Source organism: Peromyscus californicus, unplaced genomic scaffold, assembly GCF_007827085.1.
Source record: "Peromyscus californicus insignis strain IS unplaced genomic scaffold, ASM782708v3 Scaffold_21__1_contigs__length_65335640, whole genome shotgun sequence".
Classification (NCBI taxonomy): domain Eukaryota; kingdom Metazoa; phylum Chordata; class Mammalia; order Rodentia; family Cricetidae; genus Peromyscus; species Peromyscus californicus.
In genome coordinates, this window is record NW_026294514.1 from 36,300,747 (window position 1) to 36,327,489 (window position 26,743).

General features: G+C 41.0%; 1 protein-coding gene across 1 annotated transcript in view; it reads left to right on the plus strand.

Moving 5' to 3' along the window:
- Positions 1 to 3,425: 3,425 nt before the first annotated feature.
- Positions 3,426 to 26,743, plus strand: part of Clul1 (clusterin like 1) — a 34,856-nt gene continuing 11,538 nt past the window's right edge. The window contains exons 1-6 of the mRNA XM_052750605.1: positions 3,426 to 3,534; positions 4,629 to 4,746; positions 5,796 to 5,944; positions 11,153 to 11,320; positions 14,638 to 15,064; positions 23,669 to 23,806. Of these exons, the coding sequence (XP_052606565.1) occupies positions 3,499 to 3,534; positions 4,629 to 4,746; positions 5,796 to 5,944; positions 11,153 to 11,320; positions 14,638 to 15,064; positions 23,669 to 23,806 (1,036 nt within the window). The 5' untranslated portion in view covers positions 3,426 to 3,498. The remainder of the gene's footprint in view (positions 3,535 to 4,628; positions 4,747 to 5,795; positions 5,945 to 11,152; positions 11,321 to 14,637; positions 15,065 to 23,668; positions 23,807 to 26,743) is intronic.

Consider the following 26,743-nt stretch of genomic DNA (forward strand, 5'->3'; position numbering starts at 1 on the left):
GGAGGTTGTGAGCTGGGAACTGAATTTGAGTCCTCCCTAAAAGGTACTGGCTCTTAACTATTTATAGCCCTGTGTGTATTCTCTTCACATGACATTTTAACATATGAGTCATCTGGTTATTAGTAAAACCACATTAACTTGCTACTTCCTTTTATGGTATGTGCTATTTCCTCAGCTCTCAGAAAAAAAAAATAATTTTACTAAATCGGGTTTACCACTAAGACATATTTCATGGGTTGTGTCTGTTACTTTTAAGAAGAGTCCAGAACAAAAAGAAAATCATTTTTGGATTGACTCACAGAATAAGAGGTGGAAATGTAAGGGTGAGTGAGAAAGAGGCAGAGCCAGGTAACATGTGACCACTAGCAATTATCCCTGGAAAGCCTCAGGAATATTTAAAAGCCAGCAATGAAAGTATTTCAGATGGGTGGGGTCTTCTGGTGTGTATTGCTGGAAAAGGAAAGCGCTCAGAGCTGCTGGCTGTTGTGACACTGTGTAGTAGTATGAAGAACGGATTGAGGACTGGTGAGAGGAAGTGTGGACATGAGTGAAACCGAGGGCAGCCGGCAGACAAAACAAAGAGGAGCCCAATGTGACTGGAAAAGCAGAAGGCTGCCGGGTATGGGATAATTCAGATTACTCAGTTTTACTCCTTACCAATAAAGAAGGCTAGCTACATTTTCATGGTGGTCTAGGCCTAACCCTAACTCCTAACCCCTAACCAGATGATCATTCCAGTTGCACACTCCCCTGTCAGATAACTCCTCCCCCACTGCCTTGGCTCCCATTCTATGAACAAAAAATGAAGTGAAATAAGCAATGAAACTGAACAAAAGCAAAATGCACAGGCAGCAGGGTGAACCCCACTTTGATGTCCCAGACTAACCGCACCCCGGGATTCAAGTGGAACGGAACATGCAGCCACTGATGCTGCATTAGGTCATATGTCCGGGGAAGAGCTCAGGGTTGGCTCCATGCTCTGTGATCGAGTGCTCCTTCTCACCCTGAACTGCCATTCCATATGCATCTGTCTGTCTCTTCACCGAATAACACCCTTCTTTCACTAAACTCTGAACATTGGCCCAATTTGTGTCCTGGATTTGTTTCTAAACTTTATTCCCACATTTCTTATCAGTCTTCTTTCTAAAAGTGATGTTGTTCCTCGGCCTTGGAAGACGCACTCACTGCCTCTCAAGCAGGGCCAGCTTCAGGCACCTGCCACTTGCATCCTTCCCTCAATGCTCTGCTATTGCCATCTTGAAATTCTTAGTATTTTTTAGACACTGGGGCCTCATTGTCATTTTGTTCTGGGACATTCAAATTATGTGGCTGGATCAGCATTCAGTGATCATTATTAGGAATCCATCAGAGAGTCATTCCCTGGTCTCTCCCAACGCAAGCCCCACATGGTAAATTACCTGCTATCAAATTCCTTGATAAAGCATGGTGTGGTGATATTTTATTGGTGTTTAAATGTGGTGATATTTTATTTGTGCTCTAATAAATAAATCTTGCCTGGAGATCAGAGGAATAGGAACAGCCATTATAAGTAAACAAAGAAGTCAGGCAATGGTAGCATATGCCTTTAATCCTATCACTTGGCAGGCAGGAATCTGTCTGGATCTCTGTGAGTTCAAGGCCACACTGGAAACAAAGCCAGGTGTGGTGGCACATGCCTTAAATTCCAACACTAGTTAACCATAGAGGTCTGGAGGTCTGTACAGACAGGAAATGACAGAGCTGGGCAGGAAAAGGAAGTGATGTAGCTGGACAGAGAGAGCAAATCAGATGACAGAACAGCAAGGTATATAGGCGTGGGTAGACAGAAAGTATCTCGCATTTGGAAGCTACAGAGTTGGTGAGGTAAGGTTAGCTGTGGCTTTCCCTATTTCCCTGATCTCTCTTAGGCTTTCACCCCTATATCTGGCTCCGTGTTTTTTATTTAATAAGACCATTTAGAAATTTGTCTACAATTGGCACCCAACATGGGATGTCAAATGTAACATGAATCTTAAAAGTCTTATTAAATAAAGAACCTAGTCAGATATTGGGGTGAATTCTGAAAGATCAGAGAAGAAAAACAGGCCACAGCTAATCTCACCTCACCAACTTCTCAGCCGATCCTGTTTCCTCAAACTGGAAGCCTCTGAGTCCTCATCCAAATGGATCTCAGCTGAACTGCTGCTAAAAGCCTAAAAGCTTAAAAGCCTCTAGTTCCTTGTCCTCACACCTTAAATACCTTTCTGCTTCATGACATCACTTCCTGGGATTAAAGGTGTGTGTCACCATGCCTGGCTGTTTCCAATGTGGCCTTGAACTCACAGAAATCTGGATGGATCTCTGCTTGGCAAGTGATAGGATTAAAGGCGTGTGTGCCACCATTTTCTGGCCTCTACGTCTTTCTAGTGGCTGTTCTGTTCTCTGACCCCAGATAAGTTTATTAGGGTGCACAATATATTGAGGGATGCAATATCACCACAGCATGGGCATGTAAAAGCAGAATCCATCTTATCCTAATATTGGAACCTAACAGAAGTTTGCTGAACAACCTATAACAAGAGCTGAATTGGTTAGAGGCTCTGCTGAGCGCAGTGGAAATTTTGAAAAATATTTTGATATATTGATATGCTTCTGAATAATTACATTAATGTCATACTGGCCTAAGCAGGTTAGGTTCAGCTTCATGATGAACCTCATAAAAGTTACCTGGGAGATAATTTCCTCAGTGAAAGACCCGGACTCAAAAATAAAGTGGAGAGTAATTGAGAAAAAACACTGACCTCCTGTCTAACCTCCACATTCACACAAAAACACATATACCATATGTACATGTGTCTAAATGTGTCTGTAGTGTTAGTTACGTTGCTATTGAACTATGGTACTTTAAAAAGAATAAAACATATTTTTTCTTTAGTCTTGAGAATTTATACCACTTTATAGTCCAAATAACAAACAAGGTAAGCAACCAGACCACACAGTGGCTCAGGCCTGTAATCCCTGCACTTGGGAGATGGAAGCTGGAGAGTTGAGAGGAATCAGAATTCAAGGTCATCTCTGGCTACTTATGATTTCATGGAGACTCTGGCTCAAAAAATGTCAAACAATAAAACCATATTTGTTGTCTGTCGTGACGGTACAATGCATTTAATCCCAGCACTGTAGAGACAGAAGCTGGTCAGTCTCTATGAGTCTGAGGCCAGCCTAGTTCACAATGGGAGTTCCAGGACAGCCAAGGCTACCTAGTGAGACTATCTCAAAAAACAAAACACGAACTCATCCACATTTGTGTGAAGTAGGGAAGGTCATTGTTGCTGATGATGTGCTTAGCCTGCCCTCTAGTGTTGCATTTTAGGTACTACCACATTTTAAACAGCCTTAATCTCAAAAGATCTGTTTAATAGGATTAAGAACTGTGTCCTCTGACGAACAGAACAAGGCTAAATCTCTGACACAGATGAAAGCCACATCAGAGAAAAGTGGAGGCCCTTCCAGAAGTTAATGGCAATTTCTCTGGAGAGAGCTACAATATCAATGGTAAATATACAGTATTCCAAGTTTTGTTTGTTAAGTGGGGCATAAGCAGAAAGAAAACAGTTCAAATGTCATATAAAATGTGGCCACTATGTTATTACTGATGTAGCTGTTGTTTTATTAGTATGTGAAAAAGATTCAAATGTGGATTAGTGAAGTTTTAATGTAACAGATATGCATAAAGTAGATAAACATCCCTTTTGATCCCTTTTGAGGGAAATTAAGATAATGTGCCATATTTTACAGGTTTAATTTCATTAAAATATGCAGTTGTGCCAGGCAGTGGTGGTGCGCATGCCTTTAATCCTAGCACTTGGGAGGCAGAGGCAGGTAGGTCTCTATGAGCTTGAGGCCAGCCTAGGCTACAGAGGGAATTCCAGGACATCCAGGGCTACACAGAGGAACCCTGTCTTGATAAAGTTTAAATTATTTTTAGGATATTTATAACTAATGTAAATCAAATTACATTAAAAAGAGAGTCATTAATCTCAGAAAAAATTTAACTGCATATCATATATGGTAATAGGTTTTGTAAGAAGTATGAGAATAATCCAGCATGTCTGCAATCCCAGCATACTAGAAATGGAGGCAGGAAGGCTGAGAATTTTGGACATAGAAAGTCTTCCTGGCATACTGTAAGATTGCCTTTGGACACGTTTACTGTTGATAAGAAAATCGAATGAAGTTTTGACTCTATAGCTCTATGATCGATATTATTCATTGGCTTGGCTTTCAAGTACTGCAGCAGATGACATTACCATTGATGTGCTTATTGAGGCAGGGTCTTGCTATGTAGTCCAGGTGGACATGGAACTTTCAACCATATTGCCCCCGTGTCTATGTTCATCAAGCTGGACATGGTAGTACACAGTTAACTGTCAAGAAGAATGTAAACAAAAATAGACTGAATAGAGTTGGTTTGGCTTTTGAACTCATAGTTTATGCTTCTTAATATGCCAGACATTTTAACATGAATGATCTAAAGTCATAAAGAGAAACTGACAGAGAAGTGCTTAGGAGCACCATGTGTTTTCAATTGCTATGCAAGAGGGTAGCTTCAAGGAAGGCATTAAAGCAGCTTGATTTTCCCTTCATAGGAACACTGGACCATGAAGTCACCACTCTTGGTGCTTTCTGTATATCTGCTGTGGTTGAAATATTGTCACAGTGCACCTACTTGGAAGGACGTAGCTGCTACGGATGGAAACCTGAATAGTATGCCCTGTTTGCTTGTTCGCCCGTCCTGCTGGTGTTTACAGGGATTTGCAGTTCAGAGATAACTGTATCCATTACATTTTATAGTGAAGTGTTTTCCAGGCACTTAAACCAAGTCTCATGATGTCAAAAATTTGGATAAAAATAGAAAATTCCAATAAGTCTCCATGAGCCAACATTCACATATCCAGATGTTTGCAATCATGCAGATAAAGCTTGCCAAATTTTTGCCTACATTTTCTTTTGTATTATCCAAATGTTTGATGTCCTCTTCACATATGTTCAATGAACAGCAAAATGTTTTCCTAGCTCTTAAAAAATTTAAACTACTAGAATAATCTCTGTAATTATTTTTATATTAGTCAAAGGGTAGGCTGTCATGACAGTGAATCTCATTGTTCTGTGCCCATTAACTTTGTTTGGTGATACAGATTTGGGGCATTTAACATTTAGTAAAATAAACTAGCTAAAATGGAGCTCATTTGGAGTCTGCAATTAAATTCAGAGGTAAGAATAGCATCATCAGGATGCCACACTGGCTAAAGAGAAGATAGAATGACAGTGAATTTATACCCACAAAGGGACAGTTAATGGTGCAAAAGAGATTTCTACCAAGTTACTATGTATGTGTTATATGACATACATTCTTAGTCTGATGGCAGGTAATTAAAACTGAAAAAGGGGAACTGTTCACTGTGTTTGAAGTCTTCTGCTGAGTGCTTCATATAAACTGTAAAAAAAAAAATTCAGATTTTTCTCTAACACAACCATACCTGAGTCTCCAGTGATAGAAAAAAAAAGTGGATAAAGGAAAACAGGGCTTGTGGAAAATGACAAGACTAAGATCAATAAGCTCAGATTTGTCCAGGAGCTCCCATGTAAGAAACAGAAGGCAGGTCAAAGCGGCAGTCGATAGCTAATTCATCATGAAGTGCTTTAGACTGAAAGGTTGTGCAAGAACGACCAAGCTGCTATTTAGAGGGCACCAAACACTGGTGAAGTTACTGTTTTCTAATCAAGTTAAAAGAAACGCCAAACATGTCTTCTAGGTCCTTTGGAGGTGGGGGAAACAGATATAGGAGGAGAGGTGAAGAAGGCTTTGATTGGCATTAAACAGATGAAAGTCATGATGGAAAAGAGAGAGGAGGAGCACGCAAAACTGATGAAAACCTTGAGGAAATGCAAAGAAGAAAAGCAGGTACCGTCACTGAAAACTGTCTGTTTTTTAAGCACATCTGGGCTATAAAAATTGCAACAATAAATATGTGCAATTAATGAGTGACTTCCTTCAGTATGTCACATTTTCTGGAGAGCATTTTAAATTGGAGAAGTGGGAGGAAGCTTTACATTTTTCTTGTCTAATCATCTTTCACAGGACCTTGAACACAAAGATTTGGGGGTTGAAACTTAGTTAAGAAGGCTGCTTTCTCAAAATGCTTCACTTTTAGTCTCATTTAAGATAATTGAGTCAAAAGTGTCTGGAGAGGTTTTGACTAGATCAGTGGTTTCTAGTCCCTGTTACTAAAAATAAATAAATAAATAGTTAAACTCTACTCCTAAATAAATTTAGGGTAAGAATGGTTAAGAATTCCATATTTCACCGGGCAGTGGTGGTGCATGCCTTTAATCCCAGCACTTGGGAGGCAGAGCCAGGTGAATCTCTGTGAATTCAAGGCCAGCCTGGTCTACAGAATGAGATCCAGGATAGTCACCAAAACTACACAGGGAAACCCTGTCTTAAAAAAAAAAACAAACACACACACACACACACAAAAGAATTTCATATTTCTTTTCTTTATTTTATTATTTATAAATTTTATTATTTATTAAATATTATTTATAAATTTTATTTATTTATTTTGAGTCGGGGTCTCATGTAACACAGGCTGTAACTGAGGCTGGCCTTGAACTCCTGACCTTTCCACTTCCTAAGTGCTAGAATTATGTGTTTGTATCATCATACCCAGCTTCGAACTCTACATTTTAAGTAGTCTTCTGGCTGTTTGAAAATATCATCGGATTTGCCACATCTGATTAGATCTCTAGTCTTACCCTGTCACATGGCCAATAATGAGCTTACAATGAAGGACTGACAGTCTGCCCTACTTCTTGACTACCGCACTTAAATCACCCATGGACTTTACCTCGCTAGATTACTTTCTCCCCTCCAAAATCTTTCAAAGCCCCCTAGCCTTTCTTTTTTAAAGAGTTAGTTTAACTGCAGGTCAGCAAGATGGCTCAGTGGATAAAAGCACTTGCCACCAAGCCTGATGACCTGAGTTTAATCCTTGGAACCCACCCAGTGGAAAGAGAATGGACGTTCACAAGCAATCCTTTAACTTCCACATGCACGCCATGGCAACCTGTACCACACATACACACAAATGCGCGCACACACACACACACACACACACACACACACACAAGTAAATAAATAAATGTGAAAAAATGGTGAATCAGTTTAGTTGCAACTATATAAAAATTCACTAGTCCACTTGAGTCCTCTGAGAAGGTACCTCATTATTACAATCAGAAGGCAAGTAAACCAAGAACTGCAGGGGAGGAGGGGGCTGGCCAATACCTATAAAATGAAGGGACCCCTTCCTCGGGGGCCTCATGCAGTTGGCAGGTGGAATGTCTGACGGCATTCTAGCAGACACCAGAGAATATGAAATAACATACCGGCCTAGCCCATTTTGTTACATTTATTTTCAGCATTGTCAGTGATTGTAACAGGGGCCTCTACTACTGAGCTACATCCCAGCCCCGTTTTATTTTTCTAGTTTCAGTTTTTGAGATGCTAGGGATAGAATACATGCTGGGCTCCACCCCAAGCTACACTCCCTAATCTATTTTTAAAAATCAAACAACTTCAAATATGGTTATGGTCCAAATATGTATGTTTCTAATAGAGAATAAATGTTATATTCAAATGTCCTTGGAAGATGTGAAAGTTATTCCTAAACTCTTGTATAGGACTATAGACACTACATACTTCATAGTTTAATAATATTAACAAATAATACAACACTCAAAACAAATACTTTCCAGAGGTTATATTTCAATGCTACCTTTAATCAACACAGAAATAAAAACTATAACAGAATAATTTGGAAAATCTGGGTAGGTGGTTTAGGCCTGTAAACCCAGTATTCAGAGTCTGAGGCAGGAGGATTGCCACAAGTTTAAGGCCGACTACATATTCAGTTCCAGGCCAGTTTGGGCTAAATAAGTAAATAAATAAATAAAATTAGAAAAATATTTTAAATGTTAATGTTGATAATTACATCTTACTTTTTTTCTTTTTTTAATCTTTTGGGGGTGCTGAGGATAAAATTTAGGGCCTCACACATTATAACGGAGCTCGCTCCCACCTCCATCTTTTCATTGCTGAGGGTACAGTTTAGTAGTGTTAACTACACTCAGAACACTTTGCATCGCTGCCAGACTCGTCCTCGTTTTGCAAATGCTGAAATCCGTGCCAGCAAACAACACCTTATTTCTCCTCCATCCAACCTCCCCTGTGTTTAATTATTTACTAAAAGGTACAGATGGGGGGCTGGAGAGAGAGCTCAGTTGGTAAAGTGCCTGACGCTCACACACGGAGATCTGAGTTCAGAGCACCTACCTGAGAGTATAGCAGTATTCAACTGAAACTCTAGCACTGGAGGAAGACCTTTGACATTGACTTCTGGACTCTATACACATTAATTAAGAAAAAATACCAGTGGAGTTCCAACGCACAACTGTTATCTTTACCTACGTTCTTATAAAGTTGGAGCCAATGGATTCCGGACAGTTTCTAGAATCTTATCATTCTTGAGCCTGGACCTCTGGGAGTCCATAAGGCAGTGAGGGTGGAATCTGCCAAGCTGACCCCAAAGCTGTGTAATGGTCACTTACCAGGCAGGAAGGAGATGACCCAGCCGGCAGCTGCTAGCCCTCCCCTCTTTTGGCAGCGATCAAGATGGTGAGGAAATCTAAAATAGCTCCTCATTAGGACAACGTGGAAGGCCCCATGCTGGTTCTTCCTTGGTGGGCTTATAGTCTGGCCATCTGGGAAGAGTGACACCAAATGTCATTAATACAAAACATCACCTCATGGAATCCTTCAAACGTCTGGGTCAACCACACTTTGATTTTTGCAGCTAAGAAAGCTGAGGTTGGAGCTGTTAATTAACATGTTTCTCCAACACTAGCATGAATGAACCTGGAGGAAGCCAGCAGATGAGCATGTGAGACCCGCTGATTTACTATTGTTCTCATTTTCTTAAGCTGCCTACAAGCTAAGGCTGCAATCCTAGGAAAATAATATTCCCGTGAGGACAAATGGAAGCAAATGTGGGTTTCAGAGCTGGTCCTGAAAAATCCCAGCAACTAGCAGAAATTTTATTCCTAAAATTTTATTCATTGCATTAGATTCTAAATTTGGGTACTCAAACAATTAACTGGGGAAAAAAATAGAAATCTTAAATTTGGGTGGTGGGGGGGCACATCTTTAATCCCAGCACTCGGGAGGCAGAGGCAGGCGGATCTCTGTGAGTTTAGTGAACAAACCCTGTATCAAAAGAGCAATAGCGGAAGACACCCAGCTTCAACCTCTAGCCTCCACACATACATATGCACACATACAGACACATAAACTTGTACACACCATACACACACACACACACACACACACACACACACACACACACACACACACACAGGAGATCTGTGATAATACCAGTAATGCTAGCACGTAGGAGGCTGAGGCAGGAGGACCAGAGTCAGCCTGGACTACATATTGACTCCCTGTTTCAGAAAACAAGCAAACAAGGGTCTATAATAAAATGGTTTCAAGAACAAAAACTTCTCCCTTTCTGTTTTTCACTTGGGAGCTGCCTTGGCTCTGAGGCCTGGTACCGCCCTCATTCTCCTGAACTGCATCTCAGGCAAGAAGTTCACGTGTGCAGTGGGGCCAGGGGTCAAGTCAGGGATACAAGAAAAAAAGTACTTTTTTCATTTGTTTATTATTTATTATTTATTTATCTCTCTATCTATCTATGTATCCACCCACCCATCCATCCATCCATCCATCCATCCATCCATCCATCCATCCATCCATCCATCCATCTATCTATCTATCTATCTATCTATCCATTCATTCATTTATTTTTGCTGTAGAGCTGTGGGGACCTCCAGGGCAGAACTGAGACATTGCAGCTGTCAAACACGGAGTTTTGTGAGTTTACCATTGCCGCTGGCTCCTTACCAGCGCTAACAGGCCCTAGCTAAGTACAGCCAGAACCACAAGGGGGCGCATTTGGAATATGGACAAGAATCACTGTAAATCAATGGTTGTATACAAGAATCGTGCTTTCTTCCAGTATCTAAACACATACCATGATTTAAGGAAGCCTAAATTAAAGAATTAAAATATCGGTTTTCAAAGCCTTAAAGCCCACCTTCCGTATCCCCCATAGGCTAGCCGTGCAGATAATCACCGTGGTTTCCCATAGGGATAATGTCTTTGCTATTGGCTCATCCACATTTAGTGCAACGTTCATCGTACACTAACTAGTCAATAAACACTTGGTGAAAAATGAAAAGACAATGAGATTTCCATGGCCTTCAATAAAGGCTCTTTCAGAAGTCTTTACCAAACAGAAATCACTGAGGCAGATCTCTGAGGCTGCAGTGAGGACGGGGAAGATGAAAAACTGAAGCTGTTTATGAAATGAATGATGAGCAGCGCTGTTGGCGGTGCTGGTTGTTGGCGGGAAGGTCACAGTCACCAGAGAACCTGGTTACTTAGTAGCGGAGAGCTTTATTAGGGGGAAGGGGAGAAGGGATAAAAGGACCAGGCCTGAGGAAGAGAGAGAAAGCTGGTGGGGTGGGGGGAGAGGGAGCAGAGCAGAGCAGAGAGAGAGGGTGGGGTCTGCGTCTGGCTTTTAAGGGCTCCCCATTCAGCCTTACACTACTGCACACATGTAGCTGTCAGCGCACACCCATGACATAAGACGCAAGACCTTTTGCTTAACTCCTGGACTGTGCGTGTGCGGTCACACAGCTGGAGTAAGGGCAGAATTCTAACAGTTTAGAGGGTCTTAAACTTAATTTCTGTTGAAGCCAGGTCATATGTATTAAAGGATGGTCTTGAAATTACCAGGTAGCCAAGAATAACCTTAACTTCTGATCCTCCTTCTTCCACTTTCTGAGAGCTGAGATTAAAAGTTTGTGCCACCATGCCTGTTTAGGTGGTACCGGGGATTGAATCCAGGGCGTTTCAAATGTAAGGCAAGCACTCTATCAATCGAGCTAATTTGGCAACCCCTAGTGCCAATATACACTTAAAAGGGGGAAACCAACTAAAGTATAGACTCAGGAAATGAAAATGAGACCCGTGCTTGTACCTTTTAACCAGGAGGCCCTGAAACTCATGAATGAAGTTCAAGAGCATTTGGAGGAAGAAGAAAAGTTATGCCAGGCATCTTCAGTGGATTCCTGGGATGGATGCAGGCCATGTCTGGAAAGTAACTGCATGAGATTTTACACAGCTTGCCAACCTGGTTGGTCCTCTGTGAAAAATACGGTAAGAGGGAAAAAAAGCTCATCATTTTAGGATTCTTAAGACATCCAAGCCATCTTGATTTTTAAATTATGTTATTTTTAAAAGCGGAAATGATTGATGTTGTCCTTTTATGATCTAGAACCTAACACCAAAGTTACATATCACCACCTGTGTGTGCACAATTTATAGTTTAGAATAACTCTCAGTGTTTATTCCCCTTATAATTACACTCTAACTCCTGTAGAAGTGCCCTGACTTTGCATTGTATTCACTGTCTGTGGACAGGTTCCAAGTAGATAGAAAACTCTTTGATGGCAAGGGTCATATTTTATGTATCTTCCTTTGAGGGGGCTGCCAATAAACATGTCTAGCTGCATTTTCAATTATAGTATTACAGTCTTTTCTTTCAATCTTCAAGCATGTATTTGAATCTTTCCTTCCCTTCCTCCCTCCCTCCCTCTTTCAATTCTACATGTCCTTAAACTCAGTATGTAGCCACATATGACCTTGAACTCCTGAGTCTCATGATTCCACTCCCTACGTTCTGGGATACAAATGTGTGCCGTAACACTTAGGTTTATTGTTCCCTCCCTCCTTCCTTCCCTCCCTCCCTTGATTTATGGTACAAAGTCTCCTCTGAGATGTCTCCTAGATTGACCTTGAGTCCATGATTCCTCTACCTTAGTCCCCCAAGTGCTAGGATTACAGATGTGCGACACCTCATCACCTTTATTTCAATGTGCTTTTCCTCTTATGTATTTGTATGCAAATGTGAATAGCTCCAGGTCTCCTTTTGCCCTCTCCGTGTGTGTGGCTTGCAGGACTGGCATGTTTTCTTTTCATGCCCTTTGGCTATCTTCTAGGCAGAGGAATTCACAGAGGGTGGCGACCCACATAGAATGAGCTCTGCCCCAGTAAATTCTTTGATTGGCCTGGATTTTCCTCCCCGCTTTGAGAAGTGAGCCATGTATGAAGTGGAATGGAATTTTACTCTTTGTATTAGTGTATATATAGTAACTATACTCTGCCTCTGGCTTGACAGTGCCACACTCAATTACAAAAGAGCAGCCACTAGGATAAGGAGTATGCCAAGTTAATTTGGTGACACTGTTGATTGCATCTGCTCCACTTTTACCGCTATGGCCATTCTCTGATGTTCCAGAATTATAATGATGAGTGCTGCTGGAGACAGGAGATTTGGAGGTCATTCTCATTCGGGCCAGACATACAACTTTATGAACTTTTGTTGGGGCTTGTTTATTGTAGTTGTTGTTTTCTGAGACTGGGTCTTGCTATGTTACACAGGGCTATATATCTCAACCCCTTGGCTTTAGTAATGCCCCCTCCCCCTCAGTCCCTGGTGGAGGTAGAACTATAGTCATGTGCCACCTTGTCCAGCTTTAAAGTTTTGTTTCTACGGATGGAATCAGCAACCAAAAGCAGGCAGAGGAGAGGCAGGCAATCTATCCAGATTGTTTTCTTGGAAAGGCATAGGTCTTATACAGATTCCTGGATAATTGTTTGGACAGTAAGAAGCTGATGCTCCAGAAGTAATATTCCATAGCTAGTGACACTCAACATATTCTAGCACTGTGATGTAAAGACAACTGTGGTCTGGCCAGACTTAAATGTCACATAGTATGACAGCTTCTTCCATTGAATGGTACTCAAATTTCTGTGACTCGGGTTTCATTCATTCCTTTGACTACAACAAGCTGGGCATTCTTGATGTTAATTTACGGTTGTCACTAAAGCAACCTAATATATAACCATCCCGATGCTGGCGTCTATGGCTCAGTGTAGATGTGTTCACTTTTTTTTCTTTCCATGAATTAATCTAGTGATAACAAGAGACAAAGTATCAAGATAGTAGCATGCTATTAAATAATCATAAACAACAACAATAACAGTTAGGAGTCAAAAGGTAACAGCATTCTTTATAGTTCTAAGGCAAACTTCACAGTAGCCTATAGTCATGGCCTGCCAGCTGCTGCCAGAAGATCAGGTTATCGTCTGTCTACTATAATTTGATCTTTTTAGCCCTCAGTGAGAAAACCTAAGCCAGGAGGAATTTCAGGTCCCATTTCCGTAGTTAAAGTTAAGGCCTACTATAAGAATTGTAGGATAGGAATTCTGTATGTGTGTGTTTGTGTGTGTGTGTTGGGCATGTGTATATATGTATGTATGTGTGTATATGTGTGAATATGTGTTGTGTGTATATATGTGAGAGTATGAGTTTGGGTGTATGTATATGTGATAGTATGAGTTTATGTGAGTGGTATATGTGTGAATGTATGCTATGTGTGAGTATGATATATGTGTGTATGTCTGAGTGTGCATATGTGTTTGTGTATGGAGAGCTTCTTTGTTTGTTGCAACAGTTTATATATATATATATATGTATACACACACACATATATATATACATACATATATATATATGTAGCAGGAATCTTAGAGAGTCTTATTAATAAAATCAAACCTGAGGCCAGTTATTGGGGTGAATGCTGGATCAGAGATCAGAACAAGCCACAGCTACCTCACCGCGGCAGCTCCTCAGTTAGTCTTTTTTCCTCAGACTGGAAGCCTCTGTGTCCTCATATCCAAATGGATCTCAGCTGAACTGTGCTGCTCAAAACCTAAAAGCTTAACCAGCCAAATGCTTCTAGTTTCTGGTCCTCACGCCTTATATATCTTTCTGCTTTCTGCCATCACTCCCTGGGATTAAAGGCTCACTTTCTGGGATTAAAGGTGTGAGTCACCACACCTGGCTGTTTCCAATGTGGCCTTGAACTCACAGAGATCCAGAGGGATTTCTACCTCTGGAATGCTAGGATTAAAGGTGTGAGTGCCACCATTTTCTAGCCTTTGTATCTAGTGGCTGTTCTGTCTCTGACCCCAGATAAGTTTATTAGGGTGCACAATATTTTGGGGAACACAATACCAACACACACACACACACACACACACACACACACACACATATTTGTTGTACATTGTTTCATGACCGTTCAAATTTAAGATTTTTGCCAAAAGTTGCTAAAATATTCTGCTTCTAACTAGGGTTTTATTTAAAAAACTTTATATAAAAATTTTGGAACATACACATTTTCCTTGATCTAGAAAAGCATTTGTTATAAAAATAAAATGATGGTTATTATTAGGTAAAATAATAAAGAACTAACTGAAAAAAAAGAATGGTAATATCTCATCTCAAAGTCAACCACCTTTTCCTAGTTTGTACAGAACTTAATTTAGAATGCCTATCATAAGATGACTTTAAATTTTGCAGTCCTTAACTTCCTTATTTTCATTCCATGCCCCACTCTGCCCCACAGATGGAGCAATTTCTCAGGAAGATGTACCGATTTCTGTTTCCCCTCAGTGAAGATGTGGAGGATCCCCCTGCCGCCAAACTGACAGAGGAAGACTTACAAGTGACACAAATGGAGAACCTCTTCAGCCAGCTGGCTGTGGATGTGAAATCTCTCTTCAACATGAGCTTTTACATTTTCAGACAGATGCAGCAGGAATTCGACCAGGCTTTCCAGTCATACTTCTTGTCCAATGTAGACTTAATGGAGCCATACTTTTCCCCAGCTTTATCCAAAGAGCTAACCAAAAAAGAAGACCTTGGGCAAAGGTGGGACATTGCCAATGTCTTCCAGCTGTTTCATAATTTCAGTCTCTCTATTTATGGGAGAGCCCGAGAAATAATTACGAAGATACTGGACGCATTTGAGGATTCGTGGGAACCACACAAAGGCCAGTTACTGAAGACCCCTCTTCCTTCTCTTTCTTCTCTTTCCTCTTGCTCCCTCTTTTTTTTTTTCCTTTTGCTTTATTTTTTGTGGTATATGCTGGTGTGCCTACATGTTCATGAATTTGCTGGTGAACATGTGGGGGTGTGGGCCTATGTGTATGTGCACATCCTAGCAGAAGCCAGAGGTCAACCTTAAATGTTATTCCTTAGGAGCCATCTATCTTGTCTTGAGATGGAGTCTCTCACTGAGACCCAGGGCTCACAGATTTGGCTAGATTGGCTGACCAGCAAGTCTCAGGGATCACCTCATCTCTGCCTCCCCAGGACTGGTATGAGCATATGTCACCATGTCCAGCTTTTTATGGGATGCTGGGGATTGAACTCAGATCCTTATGCTTGCGTGTTAAGTACTTTACTGACTAAAGTGTCTTTCAAGACCCTTTTTCTCTTGCCCACTACCTTTGTCAACCTTTCTTTCTTCCTTTTTGTTCCCCCAAGACAGTGTCTTTCTCTGTATCCCTGGCGGTCTTGGAACTTGCTTTGTAATCCAGGCTTGCTTACAAGTTGGAGATCTGTTCAGCTCCACTTGGAGTAAAAGCATGCACTAACACACCCAGCTCCTTCTTTCATTTAGAGGCAGAATCTAGGCTGGTCTGGAACTCACAATCTTCCTACCTTAGTCTCCCCAGGGCTTAGATTCATATAGTACAAAGCCTGTCTTAAAAAAAAAAAAAACTACTTTAACTTAGGGATCTATACTAAAATTAAGTTTGACTTCAGAAATGGTACATATAGGCCAGTGAGATGGCAAGTAAGTAAAGATACTTACCACCAAACTTGAGAACCTGAGTTCAATCCCCAGCACCCACTACCCCACCCAAAATAAATTTAATAATTATTTTAAGAAATGGCAGACATTTCTGAGTTATTATACAGTGTTTCTTTTTTTTTTTTTTTTTTTGGTTTTTCGAGACAGGGTTTCTCTGTGTAACTTTGCGCCTTTCCTGGAACTCACTTGGTAGTCCAGGCTGTCCTCGAACTCACAGAGATCCGCCTGGCTCTGCCTCCCGAGTGCTGGGATTAAAGGCGTGCGCCACCACCGCCCGGCATATACAGTGTTTCTTAAAGTGATAATTCGTAGAACGTATTCAGAGCTCCTTACAATGAGCTTTAAAGTTCACCAAGTACCATCTCACCCCCATCATGCTTGAGAGTTCTAGGGCTGTTTACTATTCTTAGAGAAAAATTTAAAGCTGAAAGATTTAAACTCTAACATATGTGTACACAGACTCAGCTCAGTTGTTTTTTTTTTTTAAGTCAGTCTAGGTCCTCACCTACTTTGTGAAAAGTATTACTATTTACAGGTCCAGTTGAATGTCCTGTGACATCTCTGAGTCATCTCTTCATGTGAATCACAAAATGGATGCACAGGAACCGTAGAAAATGCTTACAAAGATCCTCCAAGTTACACAAAGGACGGCATTTCAGAAGTGAGAGTGGTTGTATGTGCTAAGGGGAGAATTCAAATTCCTCAACTTACCTTTTTTTTGTTGTTTTCTAACGGGGTCTCACTGCAGCCCAGGCTGGCCTGAGACTGCTCCAGGTCCTTCTGCATCTACCTCCCAAATGCTGAGATTACAGGTTCGTCCCCTTACACAGCCTCAACCTTTTAGTGATCACAAGGTCAAGTTAAAAAGCTGCTCTTTTTTTATTGTTGTTGAAATAGTAATAGGCTAGTGCCAGCTGTTCTTCATTTCTGTTAGCTGTATCTGGCAGCATGTGAACCAGATTCTCAAAGATACCACAAGACCACACAGTTGGCTTCCATCTAGGAAGGGTTTACCTCACACATTTTGGAAATGGAAGTCAGGAAACAAACCCTTCCTGTCCCATTGTTCCATGAGCAGAGAACAGCCATCATTACTGGAATTGCTGGGTTCTATTTCAAGGTCTGGCAGATTGGTTTGGTAAGTCGAATGTTTTCTCTGGTCTAAGCAATACTCAGGACCAGTATCAGGTAGTAATACTACATATTTTGACACTGGAATGGAATTAAATAATTCTTGCCTGGCTTTTTAGGTAGATATCAATTATCTTGGACTAATGTCCAAAATATATTCATTAGAACAAAATGGTGCTCCCCTTTTCATACTGTACAGCAGCCTTGCACAGCTGCTGCTACGTTTAAATGTGAAGCACAGGATTTGGAGCATTTCAGATACATCAAAATCTAAAGAACTTCCTATCCACTGCAACTCCCTCCTGCTCTAAGAACATGCCCAAGGTTCTTGCCAAGTCACACATCTGGTGGCCATCCCTGCCCTTCTGTTCTATCCCATCTCTATGATAACTGGATATCTAGGGTCCCTGTAAATATAAACATGGAAAATAAAGGCCAGGCGTGGTGATAATAGACCCTGGCACTCAGGAAGGAAAGGCAGGCAGATTTCTATTAGTTCCAGGCTAGCCTGGTCTACATAGTGAGTTCCAAGCCAACTATGGCTACACAGTAAGACTGTCTCAAAAATAAATTAAGTAGAACACAGCTTTGGAATGTAGCTCAGTGGCAGAACACTTATCTAGTTACCATGTATAAGACCCTGCTGAGTTCAGTCCTTTCGAAACCACCAAACAAACCTTCTTAAAACAGGAGCTACACACATAAAGATAAAGACCTGGGTTACACTATTACCAACACCCCTCCTCTAGATATCACACAGTAAGCTCAACAAAAGAGAAATGGTCATTTCCCAGATGGACAAAGGCGAACTATTGATCTGTCGGGCAGAGGCCACAGGGCATTTAATGTGGCCTCCATCACTTTTCTGTACAGGCGGTTAGTAAGGAATAGGCCAACCATCCCTAGAAAATCTGCCTGGTGTGGGGAAAAAAAATTTATTGAGACAGGATTTCTCTGTGTAGCCCTGGCTGTCCTAGAACTCGATCTGTAGAGCAGGCTGGACTTGAACTCAGAAACCCTTTTGCCTTTGTCTCTCCTGAGTACTGGGATTAAAAATGTACACCACCACTGCCCAGCTGTGTGGAAAAAACTTGAGCTCTGCCCCTTGTGGTGGGCAGAATTAACAATTACCTAAAGTCATCCATCCCCTTTATTCCCAGGACCTGGGATCTCCATGTTACTAGGTAAAAGGAGAGTAAGTGCATAAAACAGAACTAAGGTTGTGAGCATGCTGACTTCAAACCCCAGAGACTATTCTGGATTATGGAGGCGTTCAATGTAGTCACAGGGTCCTTAAAGTAGAAGGGACTAAGAATGTAGCTCAGTGGTAGATTGTCTGCCTAGCACCCAGGAGGCCTGAGTCTGACTGCAAAAGCACACGAAACAAAAACCTGATATCCTCAAAAGTAGAGCAAAGAGGCAGGAGAGAACAGAAATAGCATCATGAAAAGGCTGTTGTCCAACTTTGCTAATGTTGAAGATGGAGGAAGGATGCCTTGTGTCCCAGTGCAGGTTGCCTCTAGGAGCTAGACATAATGCACACTAGGCTTCTCTCCAAGAATTGTCACATAATCAGCCCTGCTGATAACTTGATGCTAACCCAGTGAGACCCATACCAAACTTCTGACATACAAAAACTGCAGGATAGCCGGGTAGTGGTGGCACACACCTTTAATCCCAGCACTCGGGAGGCAGAGCCAGGTGGATCTCTGTGAGTTCAAGGCCAGCCTGGTCTACAGAGCGAGATCCAGGAAAGGTGCAAAGATACACAGAGAAACCCTGTCTCAAAAAAACAAAAAACAAAAAACAAAAAAAAACCCCTGCAGGATAATGAGTTTTCACTGTTTCAAGCCAATTTGTGGTACTCTGACACAGCAGGAATAGGAATCTAATACATAGCTCTTGTCAATTCCAGTGGTTAAGGGTGAGCTAGTGTTGTGTGTCAGGAAGCTATCATGGATGGAACTTAATGATCACAATCACCCTAAAAGCTGAAATTAGAAAAATGGCTAAAACTTAAAAGTGAACTCAATAAAAAGGAAAGAAGGAATCTTAAAAAAAAAAAAAACAAAAACAAAAACTAAGCCACCTTAACATTCAATGCTATTTTAAATTTTGTTGATTTTGTATGTATTTGTAATTCTTCTTGGAGGGTCTCAAAATTTGATCTGCTTTAGATATTTTCCTAAATTTTAACCCACTGATTATTTTTTGAGACAGGGTCTCATGAAACCCAGGTGAACTTGAACTTTTGATGTAGCTAAGAATGACCTTGAACTTCTGATCCTCCTGACTTCACCTTCCAAGTGCTGGTGTTACAGGCATGAGCCACCACACCCAGTTTATTAACCTACTATTCATAACAATATATGTATCTATAAAATGCAAAAACGAATGGGGCTCTAATAAATACCATCTGAATTAAGACATTTCTAATTTCTTTGGAATTCCCATATACTTCCAGTTATAGCTTTAAATGTTATAACCCTGGCTAGCCTCAAACTTTCTGTGTAGCCAAAGAAGCTGGCCTTAAACTTTACAAAATTTTTCTTTTGTTATTGGAGAATTTCATATACGTATATAATGAATTTTGATCAAATACACCCTATCCCCTCCCCTATAATTCCTCTACTATCCTATCCAATTTTCCCTTCCAACTTAATTTACTCTTTAAAAAAAAAAACCATTAAGTTTACTCAGTGCTACCTATAAATGCAAGACTGAAATATGAGCAACCTCTCAGGAAGAGCATCCCTGAAGAAAAATCTCTCTCTCTCAGTAGCCATCAGCTTCCAATAATTCCTCAGATAAGAGTAGGATTTCATGATTCCCTCTCCCATCTCTGCTGGGATTTTTGTCTGGCTTGCTCTTGCATAGCTCTTACACATGCAGTCCCAGACACTATGAGTTCACGTGTGCTATGGTGCTGTCATGTTCCCAGCAAATACTCACTGCAGATATCTACTCACTCTGGCTCTCAAAATCCTTCTGACCCCTCTTCTGAGATAATCCCTAAGTCTTGGATGAAGGAGGAGTAATATAAATGTCCCATTTAGAAGTAAACATTGTATGGTCTCATTCTTAGAATGTTGTGGGTCTCTGTATTAATAGCCATCTATTGCAAAAAAGAAGATTCTCTGATGAAGGTTGAAAGGTACACTAATTTACAGGTATAAAGACAAGAACTTAGAGGGTAGAGGGTATTCTACTGCCCTTCCCTGAAATACCTCCCTCCCCTCATGGCCCCTTGTAAACACATATAAGATTCAAAAGCAGTATACACATATGAGAGTGCCATGTAGCATTCATTTCTCTGCATCTGGGGTTATTTGACTCAGGATAATTATTTCCAGCTCTATCCATTTGCCTGTGAATTCCATAATATTATTTATAGTTGAATAATATCCCACTATGTATTTAAACCATATTTTCATTATCCATTTACCATTTGGAGGGCATCTAGCCTCTTTCCTCTTGTGAATAGAGCAGCAATTAATATAGATCAGCCAGTTTCTCTATAGTAGGATATAAAGTCTTTGGGGAATATGCCCAGCAGTTACATGGCTGGATCATATGGTGGCTGTATTTCCAGCTTTTAAAGGAACCTCAACATTGATTTCCATAGTGGTTGTACCAGTTTGCACTTCCACCAACAGTGAATGTTACCCTTTCCAACATCAATGCCAGCATTTGTTGTCTTTTTTTTTTAATCTTAGGCATTTTGACTAGGGTAAGATGAAATCTGGAAGTCATTTTATTTTACTTATTTTACGTGTATGGGTATTTTGTCTACATGTATGTCTGTGCACCATGTGCATTTCTGGTGCTCATGAAGGACAGAAGGGTGATCCTCTAGAACTGGAGTTTGTTGTGCTGGGAATTGAACTCTGGGTCCTCTGCAAGAATAGCAAGTGCTTTTAACCCCTGAGCCATCTCTCCATCACTCAAAGTAGAGTTTTATTTTGTATTTTCCTGATGACCAAGGATATTGAACATTAAAAAAAAATACTTTCCTGCCATTTGTATTTCTTCTTTCGAGAAATGTCTATCTCTCTGTGCAGTCTTGGGTGTCCTGGAAACTTGCCCTGTACACCAGGCTGACCTAGAACTCACAAAAATCCGCTTGCCTCTGTGCCCCACCCCCACCCTCCAGTGCTGGGATTAAGGTATATGGCACCACCGCCCAGCCTCCATGTCCAAAACTTTAACTGGGTTGTTTGTGTTGTTTAGATTTTTCATATTCTAGATACCAACCCTCTGTCAAATGTACAGCTAGTAAAGATTCTAGAGGCTGCCTCTTCTTCTGAATGATGGTGCTGTACAGAAACTTTTTAGTTTCATGAGGTCTTATTTGTCAATTTATTTGTCTTATGCCTGTGCACTGAGGTCCTGTTCAGAAAGATCTTTCCTGTGTCTATAAGTTAAAGCATATTCCCTATTTTCCCATCTTTCAGATTTAGGGCATCGGGTTTTATGTTAAAGTCCTTAATCCATATAGAATAGAGGATAGAAGACAAGGATCTAGTTTCATTCTACATGTAGCTATTCAGTTTGACCAGAACATCTGTTGAAGATCCTGTCTTTTCTCCAATGTGTACTTTTTGGTTTCTTTGTCAAAAATCAAGTGTCTTTAGAAGTGTGAGCTTATATCTGGGCCCTCTACTCTATTAATTGGTCAATGTCTGGTTTTATTTTATTATTTATATTGTTTGTTTGTTTGTTTTGAAGTAGTGTCGCTCTACATAGCCTTGGCTGTCCTGGAATTCACAATGTTGATCAGGCTGGCCTCAAACTCACAGAAATTCCAAGTCTTGCTTCCCAAGTACTGGAATTAAAGATGTATGCCACAAAACCCTTCTTGAATTTCTGATTTGGGTGACAGGGGGCGGGTGTAGCTAGAGTTTTCCTGCCTGGCCCACAGTCAGGACAAATCTCTCTCACCCGCCAGTCCCAAGCCGCTCAAACCCGATCAAGTAAACACAGACACTTATATTGGTTTCAAACTGTATGGCCGTGGCAGGCTTCTTGCTAACTGTTTTTACAGCTTAAATTAATCCATTTCTTTTAATCTATACCTTGCCACGTGGCTTGTGGCTTACCGGTACTTTACATCTTCCTTGTCCTGATGGCGGCTGGCAGTGTCTCCCTCACTCAGCTTCCTGTTCTCTCAATTCTCCTCTCTGTTAGTCCCGCCTATACTTCCTGCCTGGCCACTGGCCAATCAGTGATTTATTTATTGACCAATCAGCAACACATTTGACATACAGACCATCCCACAGCAGGAGGGGGGCTGTTGAGACAGAGTTTCTCTGTGTAGCCCTGGCTGTCCTGGAACTTACTCTGTAGACCAGGCTGGCCTTGAACTCAGAGACCCACCTGCCTCTGCCTCCTGAGTGCTAGGTTTAAAATCATGCTCCACTACCTGGCTTCAATTTCTGTTGTTGTTGTTTTTAAGAAAAAATTCCACTTATTCTACATACCAACCACAGTCAATTTCTGTTTTTAATGCCAATACCATACTACTTTTATTACTATAGTTCTGTTGTATAATTTGAAATCAGGAATGGTGAAATTTCCAATAATTTTTTTTGTTATTCAGGATATTTTTTGATGTCCTGAGTCTTTTGTGTTTTCCAATGAATTTTGAAATTATTTTATTAACTACTGTGGAGAGTTACACTAGAATTTTGGTGGGGGAATTGCTTTGGATCTGTAGACAGATTTTGTAGCACGGCCATGTTCACAATGTTAATCCTACCAGCCTATGAGTATGGGAGGTCTTCCCATCTTCTGGCATCTCTTTCAATTTCTTTATTTAGTGTCTTAAGGTTTTCACTGTAAACCTTTCACTTCTTTGGTGAAATTTATCCCAAGATTGATTAATTTTTAATGTTATGGTGTGGGCTGATTTTAAGGCTGTGGTGTGGAATTGTTTCCTTGATTTCTTTCTTGGTACATTTGGTTGACATATAGAAAGGCTAAGGATTTTTCTGTGTTAATTTTGTATCCCGCTACTTTTCTGACTACTGTATCACCAACACTACAGCTGGCATTGAATTCATGATCCTTTTCCTCTACCTCCCAAGTGCTTGAATCACAGATATAGGCTACCATGCCTAGCTTCTAAGGTTTTAAAACTTTATCTAATTTTGATTTATTTATCCAATAAATTACTTAATATCCATACAGATATGCGTGAGTATCTTTAGGTGTCGCTCATCAGGAGGCACCTGCTTGTTTTTGTTCATTAGTTTTTCTGTTTCATTTTTAGTTTTCCTTTCATTTGGTTTTTTGGTTTTTGTTGGTTTGAGACAAGCTCTCCCTATGTAGTCCTGATTGGCCTCCAATTCAAAGATTGCCTGCCTCTGCCGCCTCCCACGTGCTGGAATTAACCTTCTCATTGGCCTGGAACTCATCAAGAAGGCTAAGCTAACCGGGCCGATAAGCCCGCTGGTCCACCCGTCTCCACTTCCCAGCACTGGCGTTAAAAGCACATGCTGCCACACTTGTTTTTTCCCGAGGGTTCTAGGGATCAAACTTTGGTCCTTGTGCTTTCGTAGTTGGCAATTTACTGACTCAACCATCTCCCAGCCCTGTATGGTGAAACTCCAGTAGTGTTTACGTGCGAATGTTGTATTCCCTACAGAGCTGGACCAGAGAGACCTGCCTTCAGAGATGTTACCTGAGCAAAATGGAGGAATGTGTGAGGAATTGGGCCAGAATGTATCCGGATGTTTCACATTTCACGAAAGATGCCAAAAATGTCACAATTACCTATCTGAAGGTAAATAATTATTGTTTTTATCATGTCTTTCATGTATGTGCATTGCTGTGTTCATATGTGTGGGTCCATGTGCACACAGAAAGCCTGTGCATGCTGAGATCAGAGCCTTAGGTGTTATTTCTCAGGTTCTATCTGTAGTTTCATTTTGTTTGAGACATGCTTTCTCACTAACTTGGAACCCTGGGCTGGCCAGCCAGTGAGCTGCAGGTATATACCTGTCATATCCTCCCCATGTCTGGCTCTTTAAAATGGGGTTCCTGAAATTGACACAGGCCTTCCTTCACGCTTGCTTAGCAAGCACTTTACCAACTGAGCCAGATCCCAGCCCTGTTTTTGTACTCTTGGTTCTATCTAAAGGTGTTCCTTATAAAGGTTCACAAATAATTACTCAGTGTATGTGAACTAATCCTTTTACTTTCATCAATTCCATCCACTGTGAATTGTTTTGTATGTATGATTAAAGACTAAAGAAACACAAATATATACAGAAGAGAAAGACAATAAGCCAATTAGGTCAACTTCCTTTTGCTGCAAAGAAAAGGAAAATCCACTGATGAAGGAAAACTTTTCATGGAAGTGAAAGGTAACCTAACTTTAACCTTTCCTTTCTTGTCCCCAGGATCACATGTTAATATCATAATATAATACACAGCCTAACTTTTAAAAGAGCTACAGTCTTTAAAAACTCTATGTCCCTTTAAAATTCCAAAGTCTCTAAACTGCGGGCTTGGTTGTAAAAAGTTGCATACTTTCTTATTCCAAAAGAGAAGAGCAATGGAATAGGAAAAATCAGGTCAATGCAAAATGAGAGTCCAGCATCATGAATCCAAATCCTTTAGCTCAATGTCCAGCATCTGACACTCACTCCCTCTTCTGACTCCAACAGGCCTATGGGCAGCACACACAATTCATATTGTAGCCTTAGGTGGGCTCCTCTCCACACACACTGCTGTCCTTGGCAAATGTCTCATGGTCCTGGCATCTCCAATAACCTAGGGGTTTACCCTGTAAAGAAGGCTGAACCTTTACCAGTGACCTCTTCCTGCCTCTGTACAGAGCCTCTGACCCTTCCATATGGTGCCAAACTTCTGAAGCTCTCTGTGACCCCTTCATAGCCTCAAAATAAATACCATCCAGGCAACTCAAAATATTGCCTACTCCTGTTGGACCAACTCTATGTACTAACTCTGAGGAAATACTTTTTTTTTATTGTCCAGATAAATAATCAAAGCTGATTCTTTAGCCCCAGCAGATCAGCATACACAGGTTCTTAGCCAAAATATTACATGAATGGCCCCTATCCCAGGTCTTGATATAGTCTTTACTTCCCTCTGAAACGTCTCAAGATAGGCCTTCACAGACAACGTCTCTCTCAGCATTACTGTTTTCCAGGCTCCTCCTAGAACAGCCCATTAAGTTCTGAGCACTCAACCACTTTTCTTCTCTTTTTTTTTTTTTTTGTTTGTTTGTTTTTATTTTGTTGCTGTTTTGGTTTGGTTTGTTTTTTTTGTTTGTTTTTCAAGACAGGGTTTCTCTGTGTAGTTTTGGTGCCTGTCCTGGATCTTGCTCTGTAGACCAGGCTAGCCTCTAACTCACAGGGATCTGCCTGGCTCTGCCTCCTGGGTGCTGGGATTAAAGGTGTGCACCACCACAGCCCAACCTCAACCACTTTTCTAACCCAAAGTTCCAAAATCTTCCACAATCCTCCAACAAAATAGTTCGAAGATATAAAAAGCTACATCATGAAGTCATCCCAGCAGCACTCCTACTCTCAGTATCAATTTTTGTTCTAGTTTCATTCTGTGGCTGTGATAAAACACTCTGACCAAAACCAATTTAAGGGAGGAAAAGAGTTTATTGCTTATTGCAGATTACAGTCTGCAGATCTGTGGTGGTTTGAATAAGCATGGCTCCCACAGGCTCATGTATTTGATTGGTTGGTTCCCAGTTGGTGGAACTGTTTGAGAAGGATTAGGAGGCCTGGCCTTGTTGGAGAAGGTGATGTCACTGGAGGATGAGCTTTGAGGTTTTAAAAGCCCATGTGATTTCCAGTTAGCTTTCTCCCTGCCTCTTGTTTGTGGACCAAGATATAAAGTCTCAGCTACTGTTCCAGCAACATGCCACCTGCTGCTTCCCACCATGATGGCCATGGACTCTAACCCTCTGAAACTACAAACCTCCAATAAACTCTTCTATAAGTTGCCTTGGTCATGATGTCTTCCTGTCGAAACAATAGAAAAGTAACTAAGACACCATCACTGAGTGAAGTTAGAGCAGTACCTCAAAAGAGAACTTGAAGCAAAAACCATGGAGGAATACTGATTCCTTGCTCACAGCCTCGTGTCTTTTTGTTGTTGTTGTTGTTGTTGTTGTTGTTTTGTTTGTTTGAGACATTGGCTTGCTATGTGGCCATGGCTGTCCTGGAACTCTCTCTATATAGACCAGGCTGGCCTCGAACTCACAGAGATCTTTCTACCTCTGTTGCGATTAAAGGCATGCACTATTATAATCAGCCCCAGCCTCATGCTTAACTAGTTTCCTTTTTCAGTTTTTAAAAAATTAATTTTATATGTATGAGTGTTTTGCCTGCATGTATATCTGTGTACCACATACATGCCTGGTACCTGCAGAGGCCAGAAAAGAGTGCTGGATTCTCTGAGATTAGAGTTCTAGACAGTTGTAAGCTATCATGTGGATGCTGGGAATCAAACCCAGGTCCTCTGGAAGAGCAGCCAGTGCTCTTAACCATCTCTCCGGGTCCTTAATTAGCTTTTGTCATACAGCCCAGGACCACCTACCCAGATGATGATACTATTGTGAGGTATCCACCAGAGAAGACTGCTCTGACATGGGTTTAAGTAAATAGAAAGTCTTTGCTAGCTGGCTGGCAACTACACTAGGCATTTGGGATCCTGGTGTACCATTGAGCTTTTCTTG